The sequence below is a fragment of the Haliotis rubra genome, unplaced genomic scaffold (genome assembly GCF_003918875.1).
Source record: "Haliotis rubra isolate DU_JTF1 unplaced genomic scaffold, ASM391887v1 Scf83, whole genome shotgun sequence".
In the NCBI taxonomy this organism is placed as follows: domain Eukaryota; kingdom Metazoa; phylum Mollusca; class Gastropoda; order Lepetellida; family Haliotidae; genus Haliotis; species Haliotis rubra.
Window position 1 is genome coordinate 1,543,602 of NW_025767557.1, and position 19,209 is coordinate 1,562,810.

Here is a 19,209-nt window from a genome sequence, read left to right on the forward strand (position 1 = left end):
TATACAAATTTGATGTCAACAATGATGTCTGTATGACGTCAACAATCGTAAGATGAACGAAATCACACATTTCTATTAACTCGTGTGGAACATTATAATAAAACTATATGGTTATAAACGTATTTATTTCATTAGTATTTATCTAAAGCTTTGTTTGTTTTAAAATTATATTACAACGAAGAAGCACTATGTTCAATTTCCATGTTTTGGAGTGGAAAACATTTTGGAATATAGTTTTTCTGAGTGGAGATTGTATAAAGGGACGTAACTCTCATTGCTTTGTAACGCGGAAGTGAAGAGATTGTTCAACAGAAATTTGCGGAGGGCGGTATATTTGTCACATGGTAAAACAGTGTTACATAGTCGTGTCACCTTAAAGCTGTCCCTTGTCTTGTATCACGATGGCCAATAGTGATTTCTGTTACGAAGGAAACTGATAGTTTCTACTTTTCTTCGTAGATTATTTTCACCTGTTCATTGCACCATCTTCTTTCGATGTTTTTCACTTCTGACTATATTTGAAAGACAAGTTAATGGAATCTGTTTATGAAATCATTCTACTTACGTCATCTATGCGTGATGTTGTAATTCCTGTTTGAATGACAAATTTATGTAATGCGTGAAAACTAACGTCTGTGATATGCAGAGGTGATAATAAGTTTTTCTCTACTCACCCACATCAAATAAAAAAGAATTTATGCAGTCACCAACCTGTGAACCACACCATACACTACAGTACGGGCGGTGGGGCAGCCTAGTGGTTAAGGATTCACTCGTCACACCGAAGACCTGGGTTCGATTCCCCACATGGGTTACAGTGTGTGAGACCCATTTCTGGTGTTCCCCACGGTGATATTGCTAAAAGCGAGCTGCGACATAAACTTAAATTCACTCCCTATATTTCAATAGTGACTTCCCCAAGTTTTGCGAAATCATGCCACCACTAATGTGACTGTTAGTGCTATTATCAAATCACTTTTGACATTTGCGTCATAATCTTTTGCAAGGTCCCTCCACTTTCAAACCTACATCCCATCACTTTCTAGCCAATATCCCATCACTTTACAGCCAATATAGTGTCAGCATCTAAGCAACATCGCAGCACTTTCTAACCAACATTCTGTTACTCCAGCTACTATTGCACTGTTTCCAAGATACCATCATGGCCCACTTTAGTGCCACAATAACCCTACAGCATTATTATTATTTTTATTACAGTATGTTGAGAGTTCTTAGTTGTCATTTATTATTTTTAGTTACTGAATTTGATTTACTTCTACATGTTTTCATTGATTAAAAAGTCGCAAATCTTTTCAGCAACAGAGTTATAACAGACCTCATGTAAGAAATGGTTATTATGTTCCAGTTTGCTGCAGACTGTTACCATGGGGACGTAGACTAGGGACTGCCAATCAGTGACAATGGTGAACACACCCATACCACACAGCCTCAAGTCAGAGGCCAAGAAGGCGGCCAAAATCCTGCGAGAGTTCACCATGCCAAGCGCTAGAGCTGGTCCAGACAAACTTATACCTGGTATGTGGAGTCAGTATCAATACTGGGTACAAGTATTCAAGTATTGAATGAAGCAAATGATAGGTATTCTGCTACGACAGTCACTGTGTTGTGTTGCTTTCAGTTCCTTCCTTTCTGGTGGGGAAATTGTTCTTTCAATGCTGTCATTTCCAAATTTTAATCGCTTAAATTTTCCACATATTTCACACACTATTTTGACACATTTCAACAAGAGTATGACAACTGCATTGTACCAAAGGACTTAAGAATGATGAAGTGATGAAGCTTGTTTCACCGAAGTGGTCAACATCTGAGACTGTCATCACTTGGGTCTTTAACGTCAAGCTGACATGCCTCACTCACTCACTCATGAACGACTGAACGAACGAATCCAATTTTCAATATGGCTGCCAAAGCATCAGATCATAAGTATTACTCTATGGTTACTTTCTCGCCAACTGTTCTTATGAATACTTTCACATTGTGATGTTGTAGCTGGTATTCTAGCCAAGGCAAAGGGTCTTGCCATATTGACCGTGGTGAAGGCGGGGTTCCTGGTTACGGCGCGAGGTGGCAGTGGGATCGTCATTGCCAAGCTTGATGATGCTGATGAGGACTCTCGCACCTGTGGTAGGTTGAGGTACAATGTCAGTACACCTAGTGGTAGGTTGAGGTACAATGTCAGTACACCTGTGGTAGGTTGAGAGACAATGTCAGTACACCTGTGGTAGGTTGAGGTACAATGTCAGCACACCTGTGGTAGGTTGAGTGTACAAGACAATGTCAGTACACCTGTGTTATGTTGAGGAACAGTACACCTGTGGTAGGTTGTGTCAGTACACCTGTGGTAGTCAAGGCTGACACCTTGAGGTACAATGTCAGTACACCTGTGGTAGGTTGAGGTACAATGTCAGTACACCTGTGGTAGGTTGAGGTACAATGTCAGCACACCTGTGGTAGGTTGAGGTACAATGTCAGCACACCTGTGGTAGGTTGAGGTACAATGTCAGTACACCTGTGGTAGGTTGAGGTACAATGTCAGTACACCTGTGTTATGTTGGAGACAATGTCAGTACACCTGTGTGGTAGGTTGAGGTACAATGTCAGCACACCTGTGGTAGGTTGAGGTACAATGTCAGCACACCTGTGGTAGGTTGAGGTACAATGTCAGCACACCCTGTGGTAGGTTGAGGTACAATGTCAGTACACCTGTGGTAGGTTGAGGTACAATGTCAGTACACCTGTGGTTAGGTTGAGGACAATGTCAGTACACCTGTGATAGGTTGAGGTACAATGTCAGTACACCTGTGGTAGGTTGTCAGCACACCTGTAGGTTGAGGTACAATGTCAGCACACCTGTGGTAGGTTGAGGTACAATTGAGAGTTACAATGTCAGTACACCTGTGGTAGGTTGAGGCACAATGTCAGTACACCTGTGGTAGGTTGAGGTACAATGTCAGTACACCTGTGGTAGGTTGAGGCACAATGTCAGTACACCTGTGGTAGGTTGAGGCACAATGTCAGTACACCTGTGGTAGGTTGAGGTACAATGTCAGCACACCTGTGGTAGGTTGAGGTTGTCAGTACACCTGTGTTATGTTGGAGACAATGTCAGTACACCTGTGTTACAATGTCAGTACACCTGTGGTAGGTTGAGGTACAATGTCAGCACACCTGTGGTAGGTTGAGACAATGTCAGTACACCTGTGGTTAGGTTGAGGTACAATGTCAGCACACCTGTGTTAGGTTGAGACAATGTCAGTACACCTGTGGTAGGTTGAGGTACAATGTCAGTACACCTGTGGTAGGTTGAGGTACAATGTCAGTACACCTGTGGTAGGTTGAGGTACAATGTCAGTACACCTGTGAGTAGGTTGAGGTACAATGTCAGTACACACCTGTGGTGTCAGGTTGAGGTACAATGTCAGCACACCTGTGGTAGGTTGAGGTACAATGTCAGCACACCTGTGGTAGGTTGAGGTACAATGTCAGTACACCTGTGTTAGGTTGGAGACAATGTCAGTACACCTGTGGTAGGTTGAGGTACAATGTCAGTACACCTGTGTTAGGTTGGAGACAATGTCAGTACACCTGTGGTAGGTTGAGGTACAATGTCAGTACACCTGTGTTATGTTGGAGACAATGTCAGTACACCTGTGGTAGGTTGAGGTACAATGTCAGGTAAGTTGAGGAGACAATGTCAGTACACCTGTGGTAGGTTGAGGTACAATGTCAGTACACCTGTGTTATGTTGGAGACAATGTCAGTACACCTGTGGTAGGTTGAGGTACAATGTCAGCACACCTGTGGTAGGTTGAGGTACAATGTCAGCACACCTGTGGTAGGTTGAGGTACAATGTCAGCACACCCGTGTTAGGTTGAGGTACAATGTCAGTACACCTGTGGTAGGTTGAGGTACAATGTCAGTACACCTGTGTTAGGTTGGAGACAATGTCAGTACACCTGTGGTAGGTTGAGGTACAATGTCAGTACACCTGTGGTAGGTTGAGGTACAATGTCAGTACACCTGTGTTATGTTGGAGACAATGTCAGTACACCTGTGGTAGGTTGAGGTACAATGTCAGCACACCTGTGGTAGGTTGAGGTACAATGTCAGCACACCTGTGGTAGGTTGAGGTACAATGTCAGCACACCCGTGTTAGGTTGAGGTACAATGTCAGTACACCTGTGTTATGTTGGAGACAATGTCAGTACACCTGTGGTAGGTTGAGGTACAATGTCAGTACACCTGTGGTAGGTTGAGGTACAATGTCAGTACACCTGTGGTAGGTTGAGATACAATGTCAGTACACGTGTGGTAGGCTAAGAATACAACAAGACCTGAATTTCATTTGTTCTCTTTTATTACCTTTGAGACACTTTCAGTAGGCACATCTGTAAAAACGTGAAAAATGGCCTGGTCTGGCTCCACCCTAGAAATGATTGTGGTTGATATCTTTTATTTTCTCATTCTTTCTTTTAGCAATTACATTTATATTTTTCTTGAATTCAGTCAAAGGTTGCAGCTACTGTGCAGAAAAGTAATGATCATTAAAAGTTGGGAATGTATGACACAAGGATTTGAGAGCATTCATCCAAACTAACCTCATATACACACAGACCCTCTCCCTCTCATGTGTATGTGTACATAAAAGTGAAGTTGTAATTGACATGTGGTATACGTAGATAACACTGAGGGGACAGAAGATGATAACTAGTTATCAACATGTGGAGGGAGTGTTTAAACTTCAGTATTGAACAGTAAATGTTATAACATCCATTAAGTTAAAAGACAGCATGCTAACTCTTGCAGAAATGCTGATAGCAGTGACCTTTTCAGTGCTTTCATGTTTTGTTTTCCAGGTTGGTCTGCTCCCAGTGCAATAGGAATAGCTGGTCTGGGGGGAGGATTTGAGATCGGAGCTGAGGTAGGTGGAGCAATACTGCCAGTTATATCACTTCGATGAATAGGATCACGGAGCACAATGCTGTTTACTTAGAACCTAGACATAGTGGGGGTGTATATCTCATGGTGTGGAGTCTTACCTTATATAGAGGGTTGATCTCTTTGGTCATGTGGATAAGGCATCAGATGGATCTGAATGTCTGTGGTTGAAATTCCATCATGAGACTTTGTATCTGCTCTATGTACACAAGGGTGGTGGGGTAGCCTAGTGGTTAAAGCGTTGTCTCGTCACGCCGAAGACCCGGGTTTGAATCCCCAATGTGTGAAGCCCATTTCTGGTGTCCCCCGCCATGATATTGCTGGAATATTGCTAAAAAGCGGCGTAAAACCATACTCACTCACTCACTCTATGTACACAACAATGTTATGGATATTTGTCCATATATATATCTGTTTATTTATAGAAACTAACATTCATCCAACAGGTGACAGACTTTGTCATTATTCTGAACAAGAGGTCTGCCGTGGAAGCCTTCTCCAAGGGAGGTAACCTGACTTTGGGTGGCAACTTCACGATCGCAGCGGGGCCCCTAGGGCGTAACATCGAGGGTGATGTCTCACTGAGGAGTCCGGCAGCGATGTACACCTACTCCAAGACCAAGGGAATATTTGCTGGCATATCTATAGAAGGCAGCGGACTCATTGAACGCAAGGATGCCAACAGAAAGTGAGCATCTAGTTCCCATGGTATTGTCCATTGCTGTTGTCTCGACCAATATGTTGTTCACATCTGGGTCTGGATAAATGCTTGAATTCATGTCATCAGTACCTCATGTTTGTCTGTCGTTTGAGGTTCTGGTCTGGTCGTGTTTGTCTCCCTGCAAGGATTCTGTAACAAAACAGGTCCTCCCTTCCCCATGTTTGTCTCCGTGCATGGATTCGGAAACAAAACAGGTCCTCCCTTCCCCGTGTTTGTCTCCCTGCAAGGGTTCTGTAAAAAAACAGGTCCTCCCATCCCCGGGTCTGGATAAATGCTTGAATTCATGTCATCAGTACCTCATGTTTGTCTGTCGTTTGAGGTTCTGGTCTGGTCGTGTTTGTCTCCCTGCAAGGATTCTGTAAAAAAACAGGTCCTCCCATCACCGTGTTTGTCTCCCTGCAAGGATTCTGTAACAAAACAGGTCCTCCCTTCCCCGTGTTTGTCTCCCTGCAAGGGTTCTGTAAAAAAACAGGTCCTCCCATCACCGTGTTTGTCTCCCTGCAAGGATTCTGTAACAAAACAGGTCCTCCCTTCCCCCAGTTTGTCTCCCTGCAAGGATTCTGTAACAAAACAGGTCCTCCCTTCCCCATGTTTGTCTCCCTACAAAGATTCTGTAACAAAACAGGTCCTCCCTTCCCCATGTTTGTCTCCCTGCAATGATTCTGTAAAAAAACAGGTCCTCCCTTCCCCGTGTTTGTCTCCCTGCAAGGATTCTGTAACAAAACAGGTCCCCCCTTCCCCGTGTTTGTCTCCCCTGCAATGATTCTGTAACAAAACAGGTCCTCCCTTCCCGTGTTTGTCTCCCCTGCAATGATTCTGTAAAAAAACAGGTCCTCCCTTCCCCGTGTTTGTCTCCCTGCAAGGATTCTGTAACAAAACAGGTCCCCCCTTCCCCGTGTTTGTCTCTCTGCAATGATTCTGTAACAAAATAGGTCCTCCCTTCCCCGTGTTTGTCTCCCTGCAAGGATTCTGTAACAAAACAGGTCCTCCCTTCCCCATGTTTGTCTCCCTGCAAGGATTCTGTAACAAAACAGGTCCTCCCTTCCCCGTGTTTGTCTCCCTGAAAGGATTCTGTAACAAAACAGGTCCTCCCTTCCCCATGTTTGTCTCCCTGCTAGGATTCTGTAACAAAACAGGTCCCCCCTTCCCCGTGTTTGTCTCTCTGTAATGATTCTGTAACAAAACAGGTCCCCTTCCCGTTCCCGTGTTTGTCTCCCTGCAAGGATTCTGTAACAAAACAGGTCTTCCCTTCCCCAGTTTGTCTCCCTGCATGGATTCTGTAACAAAACAGGTCCTCCCTTCCCCGTGTTTGTCTCTCTGCAATGATTCTGTAACAAAACAGGTCCTCCCTTCCCCATGTTTGTCTCTCTGCATGGATTCTGTAACAAAACAGGTCCTCCCTTCCCCATGTTTGTCTCCCTGCAAGGATTCAGTGACAAAACAGGTTCTCCAAAACCCAAGCTTCTTTCCCTTATTGTAAACCAAAAGTCACTGTGTTCTTTAATCTGATTGGTTGAAAAACGTGATCAAATGTATTCGATTCCGGAAATTCGCTACATATTAATACATACAAATATTGCTCACACCATTGTATTGTTACGTCATCAGCTGCGATGACGTCATTAAAATCATATTGTGACGTAAATTCCGAATGACGTCACAAATGAGCAGTTCTAGATGCTACCATGGGAGACAGCCGAAACGGCCGGCTGATGACATTTCACTGCTGTACCTGTACTCAATGTCAAAGAGTGCAGACACAAAAACGTGTGTGGACCTTTTGGTTTACTTTAGTGTTTACAATGTCGATAAACATCACGTGTTGGCCAATTTCCGTGTGTTATTGAGTATTTGAAGCACGGGAATATTTCATTTGAAACCTCCGGCTGACGCCGTTGGTTCCGAACGAATTCCCGTGCTTCAAATACTCAATAACACCCGGAAATTGACCAACACTTGATGTTTATCTCCTAATGGGATTCAGGGGCGGTGGGGTAGTCTAGTGGTTAAAGCGTTGGCTCGTCACGCCAAAGACCCAGGTTCGAATCCCCACATGGGTACAATGAGTGAAGCGCATTTCTGGTGTCACCCACCGTGATATTGCTGGAATATTTCTAAAAGCGGCGTAAAACCAAACTCAGTCAGTCAGTCAGCCTAATGGGATTCCAGTGGAGAACAAGTCCCAGTACCTTTTTTATGTTTGTCTCCCGTCGTCTAATGTCCATACATAGTTATGTGTATAAGCCAGAAACTTTCATTCACTGTATTTGACAAATCCTGCTGTTATGATATAGATGTATGCTCTAAAAGAAGTCTTATTTCAAGTAATTTTGAAAAATCTTTTATCCCAATCTATTCTGTACAAAGGTTTTATGGGCAAGACATCCGGGCCCACCAGATATTGGTGGGAGAAGTGGATCCCCCGGAAGGGTGTGATGACCTGTACGAGGTTATCCGCCGACACCGAGAGGTCGCCATGAAGGCGGCGATGCAGATGGCCAAGGAACAAGCATGGAAACACAGGCACGCAATCAAAGACGTGGTCGTAGCGGGTGTCTCAAGCAAGCTTAGTGTGAGTGTTGTGTTTTCATACTTACTTTGAATGTGGGGTGGTGGGGTGGCCGAGTGGTTAAAGCGTTTGCTCATCACACCAAAGGCCCGGTGTAGCAGCCCAGAATAACCCCCAACCAGATTATACCCCGGGGTAAACTATAATTAAGCTAGCCCAGTTTATATTATATATTCTGGACCAGGCCAAAGTATACCCCTCCAACCCAGACTATACCCCTAAAAAATTATGTTGACAATTCACTCAATATGAGTGTGTGACTCAGGGCAATGGTCTTGGTGTCATTTAAAGGAATTTGTAGGTGCATTTCATTTACATTACTGCATAATACAAAATTTATGAAGTATTTGTTGAGTGCCTCTCTGCGATGTGATTTTTTTCGACTTTGCGTAACCCAGCCATGCTGATATATTATCATGGTTAGTAGATAGTTATTTGCTTTATTTAGCGTCGCACGCACAACTAAGGTATTCCAAATGGTCGGAGGCAGCTGCTATCCCGGATAAAAGCACGAAGTCGGGTTGCTCTGTTTTTCTTTTCTTTTCGATTCCCCACATGGGTACAATGTGTGAAGCCCATTTCTGGTGTCCCCGCTGTGATATTGCTGGAATATTGCTAAAAGCAGCGTATATCTAAACTCACTCACTTACTACTTTGAATGTACTGTGATAAGTAACATCTAGGCTTGTTTTCGATACAATTCATATTTGTATAGAATGTTGAACATATCCGGCACAATTATCTGTAAGTATTCCAGAGTAGAAGAGGCTAACAGTATTCAAAATGGCTCTCTTTACATTTTATAAATGGCCAATTGTCTTCATACTTTGACAGAAAAGATTATTGTAGTCTGTCTCATGGTGCCTGAACCACATTATTTTCACTCAGCCCACCCCTTTCGACAATGCTGAAGCTCGAACTGAATCAAGTCTAGATTTCCTCATGTTCAGGATCTCCTTTTCAATTTAATAGGAATTATTATTTTTATCCAAATTATATATATTTAGCATTAGTCTAGGATTATAATTCCACTACCAACCAGTTTGCTTGGGCCAGATTTGATTTATGGGCAGTCACGATGACTGTAGTATTATTCCTAAGTATCCCATGGGAAAATTCAACATTATTTCTCAGGGGACAAGTTGATATTGGGGCTTCTATAATATCCAATTATATACTAAATACAAGGGTTGTGTGTTAACAAGTGCTGTAATGATGCACCAAACTATCGATTGATTACAATTGTTGAAACTCTGATAGCAATTAATCAATGGTAGAAACAAAAAACTATCGATGCATCAGTAGCGTGTGTGACTGTCGATAGTTTAGTAACTGACCTCTGTTGATAAATGCGCAACTCAAAATACGGGGCCTAGATTTTCCAAACTCTCTTAACGCTAAGATAGTCGTAAGTGCCATACATTAACATTAACTTACGACTCTCTTAGCTCTAAGAGAACTTCGAAAATCTAGGCCCAGGACGTACCAGATTAATTCACTTTGATTTAGAGTTATCCACCCCTGTTACCTCTTAAACAAACATGGCAGTTTGAAATTGTGAAGTATGTTTTAACTGTTTACTTCTGGGTTTCAAGTTTCTTGTCAGTTATTAAAAGGGACTGAAACTACTCCAACTCGTTTTTATTTCATATATACTTTACATTCATTTAGGAAATGTCTTCAAATGAGACAATTCAAGGAGAAAAATAGTTGGTCGCAATAGCCCAGATAGCAATGATATGTTGGCCCATAGTTGGCCCATAATCACCGGTTTGGTTGGCCCATGGTTGTCAAACTGATGATGGGCCCACTTGGATATTCTCATCGGCTCCACAGTGGCCCATCATGTTGGCTCATTGTTGGGCCAACGTGTTAAAAACCACTGTTACTTTTAAGTCATTAAGATGACGTTGGGCCAATGTTGTCAAACTGTTGGCCAACCAACCAACCATATACCAACATTGGCCCAACACACCTTTGCTATCTGGGAGTGTGTTACGATAGACTATCGCCATCGCAATAGTTGTTTCCCCCTCAATACTCACCCCGAGTGTTTACATTGCATGACCTGGCTCATTATCTTCGTACTTTGACAGCATGGATTATTGCTCATCCTCTGGAGCCATGTTATATAACTGTATTATCATCTCTCAGTATACCACAGGCTTATTTCACATGGGACATGTTGATGTTAAAGCTTCTGTAATCCCCCTTATACTAATCACTCACGCCAAATCTAGGATTCTGAAACTTAACATTTGGGATTAGGATTGGGAAAAGAGGGGAGGTGTACACAATACTTCCGTCAGGAGGGCTCAGCTGTTGTGGAAGGTTCACTATGCCTCTGTATCAGCCATGTAATTCTGGTCCTGTTTTGACCTTTGACCTCCATGTCACCCCATGTTCCCGAAGTTCACTGTATTTGTGTCCTCTCTGAAACCTATGGATTTATGTAATCGAAATTTGTGAACATGATCCCAGTGATTGTGTCCCTGAGAAAGATCTTTTAGCATTGGTTATTCAATACAATGTCATTTTTTCCATTACTGAGCCATCACTGCTTTTATTATGAAATACTCTTGCTTTCTATCATCTAAAAGCTTCCATTACCTTTGTATTAATCATGCATCTTGGTGGCGGTGGGGTAGCCTAGTGGCTAAAGTATCCACTCTTCTCGTCGAAGACCCAGGTTCGATTCCCCACATGTGTACAATATGTGAAGCCAATTTCTGGTGTCCCCCGCAGTGATATTGCTGGAATATTGCTAAAAGTGGCATGAAACTAAACTCACTCACTCATGGATCTTGAAATATAAGTTACAAGAACGGGTGAACTACAGATCCTTCTGGATTTATATTTTCTGCTCATTGTACATTTATGCAATGTTTATATTTCTTTGTTGTTTCCCATAATAAGAGTGAGTGAGTGAGTTTAGGTTTCACGCTGCTTTTAGCAATATTCCAGCAACATCACCGCGGGGGACACCAGACATGGGCTTCACATATTGTACACATGTTGGGAATCGAACCTGGGTCTTCGGCGACCACCGTCACATAGCTGTACTCTCTCTCTCACTCTCTCTCCCTCACTCTCTGTCTCTCTCCCTCTCTCTCTCTCTCTGTCTCTCTTTCTCTCACTCTCTCTCCCTCCCTCTCTGTCTCTCTCGCAACATCACGGCGGGGGACACCAGACATGGGCTTCACACATCGTACCCATGGGGGGAATCGAACCTGGGTCTCCAGCGTGATGAACAGACGCTTAACCATTAGGCTACCCCACCGCCCCCCATAATAAGAGTAAACATAGAGTAACTATGTTGATAGCTGTGTGATCTATATATGGTTAATTGACCGCCTCCGTGGTATAGTGGTTAGAGCGTCCGCCCGGAGAGTGGAAGGTCGCGGGTTCGATCCCCGACCGCGTCATACCAAAAGACGTTAAAATATGGTACTTGTTGGTCCCTGCCTGGCACTCGGCATTAATGGGCACAACAAGGATTGGTCGGCTCGGAGTCAGTATAATGTGTCTGAGTGGGGTATTCATGCTTCACTGCGGCATGGTATCTCAGTGGGCTAGCACTATAAAACCAGCTTAAGTCTGGGCTAGTACAAGCAGCCGCACATACACATACACACGCACGCACGTCGTCATATGAGCGAATATTCTCAAGTACGACGTTAAACCCAATTTCACCTCACCTCTCCTATATATGGTTAATGTTTGTTCGTTGTTTGATACTGATTCCAGCTATGTGACGGTGGTCTGAAGATAATAATGTCTAGACCAGACAATCCAGTATCAAGACATGCATCAACCAAGCCAGCGAGTCTGATCACATCATCTTGTTCGTCATGCGTTGCTGATGACCAATTCTCACCCGAATATTTAAAGGGTTTATAGTTCATGCATCACAAACAGTGGCCATTTTAAACTGTTGCAGCATAACACTCACTCACTCTGAAACTTGTGGCATCCATTTCTCTCACACACATTCACTCTTGTTGCGGCATCTCTCTCTCTCTCTCTCTCTCTCTCTCTCTCTCTCTCTCTCTCTCTCTCTCTCTCACTCTCTCTCTCTCTCTCTCTCTCTCACTCACTCACTCTCTCTCTCTCTCTCTCTCTCTCTCTCTCTCTCTCTCTCTCTCTCTCTCTCTCTCTCTCTCTCACTATAACACTGTTGTGGCATCACACTCACTCACTCACTCTATATTGTGTGTAAGTAGGGTATCCAGTGGAATTGTATTTGGATGATTTTCTGTTTCTGAACTCAGGCTTTCCGCTCAGGAGACAAAGGGGAGAAGGGGGAGTCTAAGGACAAGTCGTCACATGACAAATCATCGTCACATGAGTGGGCTTTTGAGTCTGCGAGGGAAGCTGCATCATCGGACAAGTTTTCCCGCACCTATTCCACGAAAACTGTCACAACTAAAACCACTCACGTTGTAAGAACAGCGTCTACTGCGTCAGGTGAGTTTCTGATCTTAATGTCTTAAACCACTCACGTTGTACAAACAGCGTCTACTGCGTCAGGTGAGTTTCTGATCATAATGTCCAAAACCACTCCCGTTGTACGAACAGTGTCAACTGTATCAGGTGAGGTTCTGATCATAATGTCCAAAACCACTCCCGTTGTACGAACAGTGTCTACTGTATCAGGTGAGGTTCTGATCATAATGTCTTAAACCACTTGCATTGTACGAACAGTGTCTACTGTATCAGGTGAGGTTCTGATCATAATGTCTTAAACCACTTCCGTTGTACGAACAGCGTCAACTGTATCAGGTGAGGTTCTGATGATAATGTCCAAAACCACTCCCGTTGTACGAACAGTGTCTACTGTATCAGGTGAGGTTCAGATCATAATGTCCAAAAACCACTCCGCTTGCGTAATCTAACAGCCAGTCCAGCTGTATCAGGTGAGGTTCTGATGATAATGTCCAAAACCACTCCCGTTGTACGAACAGTGTCTACTGTATCAGGTGAGGTTCTGATCATAATGTCCAAAACCACTCCCGTTGTACGAACAGTGTCTACTATATCAGGTGAGGTTCAGATCATAATGTCCAAAACCACTCCCAGCCAACTGTATCAGGTGATTCTGATCATAATGTCCAAAACCACTCCCGCTTGTGCAGAACAGTGTCTACTATATCAGGTGAAGTTCTGATCATAATGTCTTAAAGGTCACTGTCACCTCCGAATCGAAATTTCAACCAATCAGAGCTGCCACTCTGTGACGCCATATGAGGAATAGCTTTGAGGGCCGATGCAGAATTCATCTACATTTTAGGGGTAAATTATCTTGTTTACAGGCTTGTATAAACCTGAAATCGTGACAATTGTTGTGGAAAAATGAAAGCTATATGTTCTCACAATCTACTGGCATTTAATTTTTGTCTCCTGCTTTGCCTAGTTTCCGAGTTACAACTTGTTTTCATAGACGCTTCTGTCACAATTGATTGGTGTCGTTAGGCCCTATTTGTATAATGACTGATCCAAATTGATCCCATTTCTGTGTTTTTTTACCCTCGATATTTAATCATGTCATGTAAAAATCTGTTTGTATTCTCAAAACAGTGTCGGGCCCATAAGTTTTCACATGCAATACAGCAATTAATACTCCCTTTGTTGTAACCTCGTGTTAGGTGGTATAAACCTACACATGTTATTTGTCATCATTCACTTGATGGTCAGTTAATGAATTTATAACAGGTATAATTAGTGGTAACACACTTAGATTACCCGACAAAGGTTCCCATTTGGCATTTCTTGTGTCTGAGTAAATATTCAACATTATAAACATCGATCAAAGGATTAACCGATAACACGCTGATTGATTAATTACTTTATCTTACACAGCGGAATTGTCAAAAGGTAGTGTTTATGTATGTAGATTTACTAATCGATACTGAATACACTCTGCCGTGTCGGTGTCTGGCGAAAACAACGGGCCCTTCTTTCAAAGGATTAACCGGCAATACATTGATTGATTGCCCATTATTGGCTAACTAAATTACTGTTTTAATGAAATGGGGACATTATGCAATTAGTTGCCAGGTGTGCTATCTTGGGTGACCAATGAGACTATACACCAATACCTGAAAAGATTTATCACTTTTTCGTATATTAAACTGTTAAAAGACACATCATTTGGAACAGTTTTGTGGATATTGATGGATACATTCCTCAAACAAGGTAATGGCCTGATATTGTTCCTATAACTTAAATCTGTTTTAATTTTAATATTTGCATTTTGTTTTTTATTCATTTGTCATAGCATTCAACAGAATCATTGTTTTCGCCGTGAAGTGTAATGAGACAGACAAACATACACTAGGGTGTGTGTGCTAATTATGATTCACATTGGCAAACTATAAAATGTCTAGATATTACAGTTCTGTTATAAATTCACTATAAGTATCAGCAGATCGTCAGCTTTTATTTAGTTTCAAAATGCATAAAAGTATGATAATAAACTAATTAGGATTATAAGACCAAATATATAACGCATTACATGACTAGTATCTACATACTGGTGAGTGGACATTAACCATGTGAATGTAGCAAGAAATTTATCGGCGCAGTATTGTGACTTCGAACCCCCACCTCGCCTTCGTGGAAGAAATCGTTATGTTATAAGTTGTGTCATGCAAAATCCTTTTGGTTATGATTCCAATACATATTTAACTACGAGTAGAAAGTAGTTTTGATTTTCTAACTTGATGAAAAACAAACTATAATCTCATTAATTCTAACAGACTTTTACGATTTTTCAAAATGGCGGCATTCCCGTCGGGAACATCCACCAGTCTGTTGATAAATGCTATTTAGGTTTGTTTCACCGAGTTACAAAATCAAAACTACTTTCTACTGGTAGTAAAATATGTATTTTATTGATGGCCAATAGGATTTTGCATGACATAGCGTATAACATAACAATTTCTCGTGGAAAGTGAGGTGGGTGTCAATATAATACTACTTACAATATTATTGTTACTCCGACCACAACCTCACTTCCGAGGAAGAAATCGTTATGTTACAAGTTGTGTTATGGAAAATCTTTATGGTCATCAATCATATACATATTTTACTATAACTAGTAAGTAGTTTTGATTCTTTAACTTCCGTGAAGGCGATCTGAACACAAGTAAGATATCGTTTCATGCTTCCACAACGCTAGCTTCGCACTCTCACAAACATAACCCATTTAGCACGAACTGCGGGGTCCTGTGGAAATCTGTGCATGGTGACACCATCACCCTCGACCCTAGGAGCAATTGGCGACAAAGCAACGATTAGGCATGTCAGTCGCTCATGTCGAGAAATCATCAAAATGATGAGCATGCTACACACTTTCTATACAACTAACTGAAAATCGTTCCTCATATGACGTCACTGCAGTGCTCTGGCGACAGAGTTACGTAACCTGTCTGTGGTTTTCGGCATGGCTTAGAGGGAAGCAGGCGACTTTTTGGCCACTTTTAATCGCCGGTATTAATTAACCACAAGTTTTTAAAGAATAAATTTGGTGTTCCGCATAAGACCAACCACAAATCTTTCATATGTAATGGTTAAAAGAGTAACAAAAACAAAGTTTAGTGGTTCTTTAAACCACTCGCGTTGTACGAACAGCGTCAACTGTATCAGGTGAGGTTCTGATGATAATGTCCAAAACCACTCCCGTTGTACGAACAGTGTCTACTATATCAGGTGAAGTTCTGATCATAATGTCCAAAACCACTTGCATTGTACGAACAGTGTCAAATATGGTACTTGTTTGTCCCTGCCTGGCGCTCGGCATTAATGGGTACAACAAGGACTGGTCGGCTCAGTCAGTATAATGTGTCTCAGTGGGGTAAATAATCGAGTCTTGACCAGACAATCCAGTGATCAACGTCACGAGCATCGATCTACACAATTGGGAAATAGTGACATGTGTCTACCAAGTCAGAGAGCCTGACCACCCAATCCTGTTAGCTGCCTCTTACGGCAAGCATGGGTTACTGAAGATCAGTTCTAACCCGGATCTACTCTGGCACTCCCTAAGTTGATATACCCTGGGTATTGTGTTTTTTCCACATATGCACCCCTCAGGCATAGCCTAAATCAATAAACCATGGGTATTGTTGTGATTTCCAAGTCCGAACTTGTTCTCGCACTTTGATAAATAACTTTGATAAATAACACATATGGTGTTGTATTTCGTCTGTAGGCAAGACACAACCCCGTCACTCACCACCCAGCCTCAGCATCAAACAAAGTGCAGGAAAACCACCGAAGGCGGATGCGATTGTCAAGTGGGACAACCTGATTGCTGTTGCCGAGCATCCATTCCGAGGTCAGCAGTCATGTGACCTCTCGTTCAAACCAGGTAGGTCACACTACTTCGCAACTCGGAGAAACTACGCTCACACAGCAACAGTTATCATTGATCAAATCGGAGACTTCTATGCTTTGTCATTTTCTAAATCAACATACACAGTGTTTTAAGGTAACTGTTGTCTGTATTATAGTTAATGGCATTGATATTATCATGGGAATATTTTTGTTGAACTTATCTTTATTCAGAAAGAAAAGGGGCGGTGGGGTAGGCTAGTGGTTAAAGCATTGGCTCGTCACGCTGAAGACACGGGTTCGAATCCCCACATGGGTACAATGTGTGAAGCCCATTTCTGGTGTTCCCTGCCGTGATGTTGCTGGAATATTGCTAAAAGCAGCGTAAAACCAAACTCAGTCAGTCAGTCAGTCAGTCAGAAAGAAAATGAATCGTGAACAAGCCATGATTGCTTATGAACTCTTTCCCCAATATTTGTGGCATTAACTGCAGTATTAAGCAGCTGATTACATAGTTTTATGGTTTCGGGAAAGAACAATTTTGCATAGAATTCATGGTGACACCCAGGGGTCTAAATATTGTCACTGTTTCTTAGTTTGGAAGTAGTTGGAATAGGATGTAATAAATTTTTTGGACTGAAGCTGTAAATCATTTTCTAGAACAGCAGGGATGTACATTCTTGTCTTCTTTGAGCTATTGACTCCAAGTTCGCCTCCCTAGTCTCCCATAGCTAGCACCCTGCATGCCCCTACAGATCATCCATAAAGTATCGATATGTGTTTTCTTGTATTCTTTTTATTTTCTGGAATATGTTATCCCATATGTGTGGACAATATTCAAAATTTGGCATAATATAAGATGGGAATGTATTTCTTGTACCTACGATATTGGAGAATGATTGTTTAATGTTATAAAAATTGAATCTGTCATACATGATATGTTAAACTGATGAACAGGGTGATGCTGGACATTCTTTGAATAGTATATTAGCCAATCGCGTCAGACATTTTTTAGTTGGATGGTTATATCAGACAGATATTTGCGGCTATATTGGACTAGTATTTAAAAAATAACCAGATTTGGGGATAACACTATTAGGTGATGAGATTGTGTCTAGTCTAAAGTAGAGGCTATGTTTATGTCTGTGGAACAAGTACCAGCTGTTCTGATGTTTGTTTCAGGGGACAAAATCGAGGTTTTGACAAGGACAGACTCGCAGTTTGATTGGTGGGAGGGAAGTCTGCTCGACAAGGTGGGCATCTTCCCCGCTAACTTCGTCCGAGTTCTGTAAGGGGCTTTGTTCAGAGTTTTGCTGGCGGACATTTTTTCTGTCTCTCGCAGACATGCAACAACACATGGCTGCCCGTACCCAGATTCTGATCCAGGAGATGAAGAGGGCAGGAGGATGCTCTCAATACACGAGTTACAATGTGCACAAATGATGTGATAGGTTGACATGTAGATGTCTGTAAAAATGGGGACGTGTACCTCTCTTGCTAACACCTCTGCAACAGTTGTTGACCAATTGGACAGAAGTGGAACCGTTGTTGAGACTGTCTTCTGTTGTTAGTCATTGTTTAATGTTAAACTTTTTAAATTTGTATGTCAAAACCACACCTACTGTGATGATGATGTTGATATGACCGCATTTACCATTGATTACATTTTCCCCCGAAGAAATCAGAATATTTACACATGTAAATATATTTTATTTCCTGCATATTTGACATATTCATGAAAAGATGAATTCGTGACTCATTCGCCAAATTTTACCCCAGAAGCAATCCTATTTCATCTTTTTACAAGTCTGTATTGGGATGAAGTGCATGCACCATTCAACTGTACCGTGTATGATGGTGTATCTCAAGGTTCTGTGAGTCTGACGTGTTTTGTTTTTCCTGTTAGTTATGTAATAGTGAGATGACTATGAGGATATTATTAAGGTATTAGCGGATGTTAAGATTTATCCTGATTTATAGGCACAAACCCACTGTCTCAAGCCAAATACGGTCAAGTTCATCATGGCATGCATAGGCGGATCTAGAGGGGGTGTGCAGGGGTGCACACCCCTTTTGTCCTGAATGTTCATTCAATGACCATTGAAACTCTCATGAAAATGAAGTGTGCAACCCCCCCTTCTCAATAGTGTGCACCCCCTTTTGTCCTGAAAGTTTATTAAATGCCCATTGAAACTTGTGAACATGAAGTGTGCAACACCACCACCCCTTCTCAATAGTGTGCACCCCCCTTTCTAAAAAGCTGTATCCACCCCTGATGGCATGTGTAGTACACTCACTCCTCAACACAGCTGTGCTTTTTTTAAAAATGTGCTAACTATACAGAAGGAGGTATGGTGTCCCTTCTGCCATGTGATTGAGACTGGTGTGGTATATATATATATATATCACAGTTGTGATAGACTTCTGGAGACCAATCATTTCTTTGTACAAGTGGTCCACAGTGATCTGCTGAAAGTGGCGCTGATAAGTAGCTACAGAATATTTGGTCAATGCTTCAAGACATGCGATGTATTTGTCTGCAAGGGTCCCAGATTCAGTGTTTGCTACTTACAGCCAATGACTGGTATGACAAGGACAAACTTTATGGATGCACAATTTCTTTTT

The 19,209-nt window shown here is 42.1% G+C and overlaps 1 protein-coding gene across 1 annotated transcript; it reads left to right on the forward strand.

The window, feature by feature from the left end:
• Positions 1 to 264: 264 nt before the first annotated feature.
• LOC124262294 (SH3 domain-containing YSC84-like protein 1) lies at positions 265 to 17,927 on the forward strand. The gene is made up of 9 exons (XM_046696782.1): positions 265 to 344; positions 1,367 to 1,536; positions 2,011 to 2,145; positions 4,879 to 4,943; positions 5,407 to 5,648; positions 8,049 to 8,253; positions 12,522 to 12,717; positions 16,463 to 16,621; positions 17,767 to 17,927. The coding sequence occupies exons 2-9, from the start codon at positions 1,422 to 1,424 to the stop codon at positions 17,874 to 17,876; spliced, it is 1,227 nt and encodes a 408-aa protein (XP_046552738.1). The 5' UTR covers positions 265 to 344; positions 1,367 to 1,421; the 3' UTR covers positions 17,877 to 17,927.
• Positions 17,928 to 19,209: the final 1,282 nt, after the last annotated feature.